Source organism: Vombatus ursinus, unplaced genomic scaffold (genome assembly GCF_900497805.2).
Source record: "Vombatus ursinus unplaced genomic scaffold, bare-nosed wombat genome assembly UNPS02014777.1, whole genome shotgun sequence".
In the NCBI taxonomy this organism is placed as follows: domain Eukaryota; kingdom Metazoa; phylum Chordata; class Mammalia; order Diprotodontia; family Vombatidae; genus Vombatus; species Vombatus ursinus.
In genome coordinates, this window is record NW_020954555.1 from 1958335 (window position 1) to 1968574 (window position 10240).

The 10240-nt window shown below is 46.3% G+C and overlaps 1 protein-coding gene across 2 annotated transcripts in view; it reads left to right on the plus strand.

Moving 5' to 3' along the window:
• Positions 1-10240, plus strand: part of ARID1A (AT-rich interaction domain 1A) — a 90403-nt gene that overhangs the window by 66270 nt on the left and 13893 nt on the right. Inside the window, exons 5-10 of one of the 2 annotated variants that reach the window (XM_027864824.1) lie at positions 4997-5237; positions 5536-5625; positions 6106-6267; positions 6928-7240; positions 8852-8997; positions 9080-9189. In XM_027864824.1, coding sequence (XP_027720625.1) covers positions 4997-5237; positions 5536-5625; positions 6106-6267; positions 6928-7240; positions 8852-8997; positions 9080-9189 — 1062 coding nt within the window. Of the gene's footprint in view, positions 1-4996; positions 5238-5532; positions 5626-6105; positions 6268-6927; positions 7241-8851; positions 8998-9079; positions 9190-10240 lie in introns of both variants that reach the window. The other variant, XM_027864825.1, reaches the window with a different exon arrangement.

Sequence of the window (10240 nt, forward strand, 5' to 3'; positions counted from 1 at the left end):
GTGTGTGTGTGTGTGTGTGTGTGTGTGTGTGTGTGTGTGATATATGTATATATAAAATATTGTTTGGTTTTTCTCCCCTTTATGCCCCCCCCCCTCCCAAGCATCCCCCACCCCTCTTTGGAACTATAATTCCATCAGTCTAAGGGACTCTCAATGAGGAACTTCCTCAGACTGACATGTGACCTGCAAATTAGTCTTCTATACAAAAGAAATACAAAGTAATTTGAGAGGGGCTAGCATGTGAGGGGATCAGGAAGGGCTTCACGCAGCAGGTGGTGCCAGAGCTGAGCTGTGAAGCAAAGTAGGGCTCCCAAGAGGTGGAGGTGCCCAAGGAGGGAGTACATTCCAGACGTGGTGGACACCATCAAGGGTGGCCATAGGAGGAATGTTGTGTCTGAGAAACAGAAGGAGGGCCAGTTCAACTGCTTAGTAAAGTGCAAGAATCAGTCAGTCAAACACTGATGTATTAAATGCTTACTATGGGCCAAGCACCAAGCTGGTTCTGGGGATGCAGAGAAAAAAACAACAAAAATCTCTGCTCTTGAGGAGCATGCATTTTAAGGAAGGAGACACGTCCCTCTATCAGCACAGAGAAGTCATGGAGTAGGTGGAAGGTGTTCTTAGAGGGGCAAGCGTTAGCAGGTGGATGGGATTCAGAAAGGCCTCCTGCCGAAGGCATGGAGCTGAGTTGGAGGAGGGAGAGCATTCCAAGCATGGGGGAGAATATAGGAGAGGGAGTGTTGTATGGGATGGGGCGGCAGGTATGCCACTGTGGTTCACCATAGAGCGTGTGAAAGACAGAGGCCAGATTGTTAAGAGCAGCGGTAATGGGTAACATGCTCACCTCAAAGCATTGCAGAAATCACTTTGGCAGCTGCGTGGAGGATATCGTATGGGAGAGACTGAGGCCAGGCTCTCAGTTAGAAGACTCGCAGTCATCTGGGTGAGGTGCTGCCAGTCCCTGAACCAGGGGTGCCCTTGAGAAATGTGGCAGTGAAAGAAATCAGGAGATTTTGGCAACTGATTAGATGCATGTGGTGAGACTGAACGGTTGAGGATGACACCAAGATTGTTGAACCTGAGTGACTGGTAAGATGGTGCTCTTGACAGTATTAGGGATGTTCAGAACAGAGGTAATTGAAGGTCAGGGACAGGGACAGGGGAGTGGGGAGGAAGGGTGAAAGGAGGAGATAATGAGTTCCTTTTGGCTGTGTTCAGTTTGAGGTGCTTGTAATAGGATATCATTTCAAAATGTTGAAAAGTCACTTGATGTTGCCAGACTGGCGTTCAGGGCAGCTAGGTGGCTCAGTGGATAGACCGCTGGACCTGGAGTCAGGAAGAGCTGAGTTCAAATCCAGCCTCAGGCACACTAGTTGTGTGACCCTGGGCAAGTCCCTTAACCCTGTTTGCCTCAGTTTTCTCATCTGTAAAATGAGCTCGCGAAGGAAATGGCAAATCACTCCAGTATCCTTTCCAAGAAAATCCCAAATGGGGTCACAGAGAGTCAGACATGACTGAAATGACTGAACAACAACGAGAAGACTGGTGTTCAGGAGAGCAACTAGGACTGGACACATCAATTTGGAAATCATCTTCATTGAGAGGATAATTGAACCCATGGGATCCATAAGATCAAGTGCAAGAGTTTAGAGGAAAAAAGAGGGCCAGGGCCCAAGTCAGAGCCTTGGGGGCACGTCTCCATTGTTGGTTATGGCCTGGGTAAAGTCCAAATAATGGCATCTGAGAAGGACCAGTCAGGCCCAGGAGGTAAGAGAAACGAGAGGGAGCTGAATCCCAAAAACCTAGAGAGGAGATAGTATCCAGGCAGGAAGAGAGAGGGTGGTGGTCAACAGTGTCACATGCTTAAAAAGGATGAGATAGATGGAGACTGAGAAAAACCTGTCAGAATGCTGCTCCTAACCCTTCTTTGAGCCTCCTATTTTTCCAAATAAAGCCTTTTAAAAAACATACTAAATACCTTTTTGTGACCTCAGGCTTACTCACCAGTCTCAGCTCGTTCCAGGGCCACCTTTTCATGTGAGGCCAGGGTGAAGGAGGAGAGAGTGGTGTGAGAGCCTTACAAGAAGAGGAGGAGGGAGTTGATGGCCGATGGCCTCAATTTTTTCAGGATATATAACAGAGAAGGTTCTCAGCTGAGAGAGTGGGTGGAGGGGGAGCCATAGGAGGTTTGAGGAGGGATGGAAAGGTTTGAAGCCACCAGGGAGAGCGGGATAGTGAGTTGATAAAGGAGGTATAGTAGGACTGCCTAGTAGCGGTGAGGGCCCAGTTGAGGTTGTGTAACAAATTTGTAGTGACCCAGTCAGAAAGGATGTATGATTTTCTCAACTCAGTGAAGTTGTTGGATAGTCGGAGTAATCCAAGGCTAAGGTTTGTTGTCAGGTACAATCGGGAATATAAGGGGGCTTGAACCTCCAGAGAAGAGGACAGTGTAGAGTTGAAGTGGTTCACTAAGAGGTTAAGATGGGGAAAAGAGGAAAGAGTGACTAGTGCAGGGGTGATGGCTTGGGAGAGAATTGAAAAGTAAAGGAATTGGAGATCATAGTGTGGATAAAGAGAGGAAGGTAGAAGGGGAGGTGGAAAGCCAGTAGATTATAGTCATATATAAGTAGATTTCAGAATTCTCGAACATGGAGGTGGTGCATTTGTGGTTTATGTCAAAATCAAGGGTATGACCATCTTAGTGTGTGGCTGAGGTAGGGTAGTAGTAGGTCATGGAAAGTGAGTAGGCTGAGCAACTGAATGACTGAGGAAGAATCACTATACACGTTAAAGTCCCCTAGTATGAGGGCAGGAGTTGGGGCGGGGAAGATTGTGAGCCATGTACCCAATTCATCGAGGAAGGGGTGTGACCTGGAGGTCTGTAGACAGCAGCTATCAAGATTTTAATTGGGTGGAAGATACATGGACCTCAAAGGAGGAGAGATTATTGAGTAATGGAGGTGGGTGAAGAACCCAGAAGTGACAATGGGGAACAAGGAGTATTTAAACTCTCCTGCCTCAACCAGTGAGCCAGTGAGAATGAGGGAAGGTGCAGCCAGTATTAGGGAGGATGGCCGGGGAGATGGTGTCAGTAGCACTGAGCCAGCCTCTGTGACTACTAGAAAATGGAAGGGATGGGAGACAAAAAGAGTTATGATGAAGGGAAGTTTGTTACCTATGGAACAGGCATTCCAGAGGGCACAGTGGAAGGGATGGTTAGCATTTGGCTGACACTTTGAGGTGGGAGGGTCAAAGGCTATAAGAATAAGGAATCAGGTGGTGGGGTATGGGGGCTAGGGTTTAGATGATTACCTACAGGAATATGGAATCAATGGAGTGTGTAAAGTATGGTCGATCAGGTAGGAGTATGTTAATCACTGAGTGGAAGACTCTGCTCTTACTGAGTGGAGATTGGGCAGGAGACATGTGCAGTATGAGATGGACGCAAAGTCTGAGATGGAAGGCCCCGTTTCATTTCTCTTCTCCTCTGTAAAGACTGGAGATTCATATAATTCTTCGTTTGGTGGGGTGGGACTGTGTCTGCAGTGGGGAAGTTAGTGATGACCAGCTCTAGGTTGATTGGACTTGGAGCCTTTCCATAATTCATTTGATTAGCTTCATCTTGGACCTCATGCAAGATGGTTAATGTGCTCCAATCTTGCATACGCTATTCATATATCTCATTAGAGTGAATTCTGTGTCCTTTTCCCTGAGAAATTGTTTGTCTAATGGAATATTCTGTAACTAGTTGATTTTCATCATGACTGATGGGAGTATCCCTGCTCTGATCCCAGTAGAGGCTTGCTCAGAACATAACAGACTTTGTCCAAATATCTGCCTAACTTTGTGACTATTGGTCAATCTTCAAGTTCCAGGAGTATTTATGAGAGATGACCCTTGGTCTCCAAAGGTGTTGTTAGGCCTTAGGGGCTAGATGAGGATGCCTAGATGAGGTTGACTGACCTTAACAATTTGAAACAATTTCTTGTACCTTCACTCTTTGTCTTGTGGAATTCAACTGTTTCAGTTCCAGGGCATGTTTCTAGCCTGTGTCTATTGAAAAGTAGCCTCGCTTAAGGCTTTCCTGGTGGTAGTGTTCTTAGCCTCACCTCCTTGAAGCTTAATCCCCAGGAGGTGTTTGCGGGTGGGAGTGCTGTGGTGGGAGGGTGGATGGATTTAGAATTGATGAAAAAAGTGAACAAGTGTCTGATCTTTACTCAAGACAGATTTGCTAAACTGCTGCCCAAGATGAAAACTCTTGATTTAGAGCTTCTGTTTATCAACTCTGGGGTTGACTCATCCAAATTAAATGTTATATTAAATGTCTCTAGTTCATGTCTATATTTTTTATCTCCTCTACTGAGTATAAACTCCTTGAGGGCAGTGCTTGTGTCTTGTTTAGCTTTGTATATTCTCCAAAACCAAATATGTAGTGGGAATTTAAAAAATTAGTGTTGAATCAATGAAGAATTAATTTATTCACTTTCTCCCTCCTGCCAGAGTGTTTTTTGGGAGTGGCGGGGGGGAAAGCATATAGTCTACAAAGGAAACAGTGCTCTAATCTAGAGCCTTCCCTCTCTTTAAGGGTCTTTTTTCCATGCATTATAATCCCTCCCCCCTTTGATCCTCCAATCACTGTGTAGTCAAGCATAGTGACCTATACACTGAGACCCCTCAACAGATAAGGGTTAACTTGGAGCATCACATGTGCATTGGACCAAGCCTGACAGTGCTTCTCTTGGTCTTAACTGGTGGCATTTTAAAGGTGATGGTCTTGATTTCCATGTGAAAGAAAGGTCACCAAAAGTCTATGATTTCTTTGAATCTCTCTCCTTAAAAATGCTGAAATGTGTGCCCCTCATGGAACAGAGGCAAGGGTGGGAAGAAACAGATGAAGGTACCCGGTGTCTTGCCTCCTTGAGGCAGGGTGGGGCCATTGAAGCGGAGAGCCCTGGATTCCTCAATCCTGACCAGTGTCTGTCTGTGCTTATTACAGGATCTGTCTGGCTCGATAGATGATCTCCCCATGGGGACGGAAGGAGCTCTGAGCCCTGGCGTGAGCACTTCAGGGATTTCCAGCAGCCAAGGAGAACAGAGTAACCCAGCTCAGTCTCCTTTCTCTCCTCATACCTCCCCTCATCTGCCTGGGATCCGAGGGCCTTCACCCTCCCCGGTGGGCTCTCCTGCCAGTGTTGCTCAGTCTCGCTCAGGACCACTCTCACCTGCTGCAGTGCCAGGTATGGGCAGGGGGCTCAGTCCTGGCTTGGACCTTTGCTGTGAGGGGAGCGGGGAGATCAGAGGCACTTTGAAGATTTACGGTATCCTAAATATGCCAGCCATAGAGGTTTCTAAGAAAAGAACTAATGGTGAATTGGATTGACATCTTATTTAATACTTGGCCCTTTGGCCCTCTGAGGAGTTTGGATGTTCCATCAGTGTTTCTCCCCAGGCTTGACTTGGCCCCTCTGACCCTGGACCTGTATCTTAGCTGGGGTTCCCATGCTTAGCTAACTTCTCTTCTTGTCTCTGGAGCAGGCACCCAGATGCCACCTCGGCCGCCCAGTGGCCAGTCAGATAGCATCATGCATCCTTCCATGAACCAGTCAAGCATTGCCCAGGATCGAGGTGAGAAGCTGACCTGTAGAACTCATCTGGAGCTTGAGGAGTAGGACAAACTAAATGATTTGTACAATGGCCGTGGAGCTGGAGAGAGCCCCAGTTCCTTGCTGTGATCATAGCACTTGTTAGGCCTTTGATAATGACTGAACCAGAGTGCTGCCTAGACCCCATGTACTTCTTCACCATGGATCCCTGTTGATAGCTTGTCTGCACTGCACTCGCTTAACTCTAGACAGCCCAGTCCCTGCCCTAGCCAAGCTGGCTGGCTGTGTTGTTTGCCCACCCTCCACCAGAGGCTCCAGGCCTGCATTTCCTCTGTCTAAGGCCTCTCCTCTTGTTAGTAGTGACTTAGGGCCCGTGGACTGCCTGAGGTGAGGGACCTAGGTTGTAGTCCCAGAGGACATGAGTACCTTGTGATCAGGAGTAGTAGGAGAGCACCAGCATTTGTGGTTTTCTTTCTTTAATGACCATCTCTTTTTCACATAGGCTACATGCAGAGAAATCCTCAGATGCCCCAGTACAGCTCCCCTCAGCCCGGTTCTGCCTTATCTCCACGTCAGTCTTCAGGACAGATACATGCAGGCATGGGCTCCTATCAGAACTCCATGGGAAGCTATGGACCCCAAGGGGGTCAATATGGCCCTCAAGGTGAGAACATTTCCTGACTGGCACCACCCTGCAGTGGGTCCTTCATCTTGACTTGGTTGAATAGGAGATTTGCCCCCCAAGTGGGGATGCATAACCCAGAAAAAAATGAGAATCAGTTCTATAGGTTCGAGTGTGGTAGAACAGTGGAATAATTGTGACAAACAAGGAATTCTGAGGGAAGTCATTTCATTGTCAGGACCAGAGATGACATTTAAGTCCTGGAGAAGAGGGTAGTGTTCTTTACTTTGAGTCAGAAAGTTGGTTGTTCAGTAACAGTGACCCAATCCCCACAGTGTGTGGGGCAGGATAAAATCTATCAGAAAATAAGGCCAGCTCTTAAAGATGTGTACTTTATGGGGAACCTGGAAGTAAGCTTTCTGGGGCCCCAAACAGGAAAGAATTCCTTCAACATTAGAAAGGCCTGGGTGGAAATAAAGCCAGATTTATAGGCCAGTCAACTCCCCTTCACTTGAGATTAGTTGGTTCACTTCTTTCCTCTCCTTGGGCTGCTGTGTTGGCTGTTTTTTGACCTGGAGGTCTCTCCCAGATTCTATGAAGCTACTGTGGCCCAGGATGGATGTGTTCCCCTTTGGCTCTTCAGAGTTTTGAGGGCTGGGAGCTGTACCCCCAATAACTGCATTCTTTCTGTCTTCCTCCCAGGAGGCTACCCCAGGCAGCCAAACTATAACACCCTGCCCAATGCCAACTATGCAAGTGCAGGGATGGCGGGGAGCATGAACCCCATGGGGGCTGGGGCTCAGATGCATGGCCAGACCGGCATGCCACCCTACAGCGGCCTCCCTCCGGGAAGGATGAGTCATGCCTCCATGGGCAGTCGGCCTTATGGTCCCAACATGGCCAACATGCCGCCTCAGGTTGGGTCGGGGATGTGCCCCCCACCTGGGGGCATGAACCGGAAAGCACAAGAAACCGCTGTTGCCATGCATGTTGCTGCCAACTCCATCCAAAACAGGTATGACATGGGGCTTGCCTTTGGATTTCACCTATCCTTAAGAGAGGGGAAAGGGACTGCACCTATGGCTTTATTATGATAAGGGACTCCAGGGGATAGAAACTCTTTCCAGTACAGAATGGCCCCTTCTCTGTGATTTGGAATCTTAGGGAATCGGCTAGAGCACAGTGAGGTTCTGTGACACAGCCATCTATGTGTGTGAGGCAGGACTTGAACCCAGGCCTGCTCTGTCTCCACTATTCTATACTACCTCTAATTCTTAGAATAAGGTTTGAAACTTAGGATTTGATGATCAGTGTAGGTGCCCAGGAAAGGAAATATCAGACTAAAGTGGACCTAAGTTCCTTAGACATACATTGGGATGCCCCTCATGAATGGGTGTCCCTTTTCTAAATGCCCTCTAGAGAGAAGGGTGTTCCTCATTTTCTGTCATCTATTTAACAAATCTTTAAGACTGTCTTTCATAGCGGGTAGGGTTGAGAGATTAGTTTTCAATCTACTTTTTGCTCTCTGCCGGTGATGTGATGATAAAGTTTGAGTGAATTTGAATTATTTTTTGCTATTCTTGAATTTAACTGCCAATTAGGCAGCTAGAACATTAAGAGGAATGGTGGCTATCAGTTTCTCAACAAGTTTTATGGTCCTGCTCGTCGCTAAATTTCTTCTTCAGGCACAGCCTTGCATGGGTGGCCGAGAGGCCAGTGCGGGTTGCCAGGGCTGACAAAGAGCCAGTGGACTCTAATGTGTGTCTGAATCCCTTGGCTGTTGTCTGTGAGGCTTGAGTGAGTTTAATGGCTACAAAGTCCAGCTCTTTGGTCTTCTTCCCTGACCATTGGTGGAAATGGCAGTGGCTTCACAGGACTGAGTCCAGTGGTCATAACTTGACTTTGGCCTTTGACCCTTAGGCAGCTAGCCCAGCATCATTGGTGGTACCTGAGACTTTAAATGAATCTTAAGCTGTCAAGTTTTGGATGGACTACAGAAGAAGTGGGAGAAGGAGGATTATTTTTTCCTCAAGGGAGGATAAGTTGTAACTGGTAAAGAGTAGATTTGGTAGAAAGATACCCAGAGCAGTCGAAGTCCTAGAAATGCAGTCTCCATGACAGGTCAATGGGGTGGGAAAGGGGGGCGGCATTACTGGCCCAAAGAAACAAAGACAGGGCCAGTTGGCATCACAGTGACCTCAATTTTCAAGTCATTAGGCTAGATCTTCAGCCAGACAGGACCTTTAATGGGAAAAGAAGCCAGGGCAGGGGAGAGGAAAACTCAGGATAAGATGTAGCAAAAAACAGGTGAAAGACATAGGGGAGCTACTGGCCTTCAATGAGCCTGGTTCTGACGCCTTGACATCTTAAAATGGAGCTACTGTTTCCTGTTTAGGGCTTCTAAATCCTCTTGCAGGCATCCTATGTGGGGAGATAGAAGATAAGACTATCTAGGTCAGTCTTTGCACAATTCTGTTTAATTGAGACCCATTAGTTTTTTCCATACAAACGTAGGCGCTCGATGATGTAGTCTCATACTGCCTTCTTGCCAAGCTGAAGAACAATTCTGCATACTTGAAGTTCCTAATTTACACACACCTTTCTTGTCTCTACCTTCCCTCTTTAGGCCTCCAGGCTATCCCAATATGAATCAAGGGGGCATGATGGGAACTGGGCCTCCTTATGGGCAAGGACTTAACAGTATGGCTGGCATGATCAACCCTCAGGGTCCCCCCTATCCCATGGGTGGGAACATAGCCAACAATTCAGGAGGTAAGTCCTGGTTTAGTTGCTTATTGCAAGGGTTCATGGGATCAGAGCTGGTGTAAGCCTTAAATATTCTCTCATTCTCTAGGGATGGCAGCTAGCCCAGAGATGATGGGTCTCGGGGAAGTCAAATTAACGCCAGCCACCAAAATGAACAACAAGGCAGATGGAACACCTAAACCCGAGTCCAAATCCAAGGTAAAGCTTTGTCTTAATTAACTCTTTCCTCTCCCTGGCTAGAACAGAAGAATGGGGATGAATCATAGGGTAGGGCATACCAAAGTGGCACCAGTGAGGACTGCCTCTACCCATCCCTCACCCCCATTTTGTTGTTTTTTAACTGCTGTCTTTTGTTTTTCCATCATCTTCATTTCTGAATATCTGTTCCTCCCCTCCTCCATGAACCCCTCACCCCCAATCAACATGCCATTGTTTGTAACAAAAAGCGAAGAAGGAAGAGGAGAAAAAACTAGTTGAACAAAACTAATTATCATGTTGAGTCTGACATGATGGGCATTATTTTACATCCATAATCTCTCTCCTCTCAAAGGGAAGGATATATATTTTCTCATCTCTTCTTTGGGACCAAGCTTGGTTATTATAATTACACAGCATGAATTTTTTTCCTTTAAGTTTACATTGTTGTAGTCATTGTGCATGTAATTTGTCTGGTTCTCTTACCTCACTCTGCATCACTTCTTATAAGTCTTCTCATACTTCTCTGGATTTCTTCATATTCATTATTTCTTATGGTGCTATGATATTCCATTGGATTCATGAAACCCCATTTATTTAGCCATTGGTAACTCTTTTTTTTTTCCCTCCCTACTTCTTGCCTAACATAATAAGTGCTACTGTTCTGCTCTATATTGTACCTTTCTGACTTTAACTTCCTTGGCTCTATGTGCCTAGCAGTGGGATCTCTTGAGTTAACAGTATTGGAAATTTTAATCATTTCTTAGCAAAATTCTGAGTTGGTTTCCAGCATAGGTGAACTGATTCATACCTCTACCAACAGTGTGTTGTTATTCCTGTCTTCCCTCAGCCCTTCCAACGTTGACTCTTCCTATCTTTTGTCATCTTTGCCATTTTGCCAGATAAGAGGGGAGATCTCAGGGTTATTTTAGTTTATTTTTCTCTTCTGTGTGATTTTCAGCATTCTTTCATGAGGTTGCTAATAGTCTGCAGTTCTTATTTTGAGAACGATTGGGTTATGTCTTCTTTTTTTTTTTTTTTTTTTTTTTTTTTT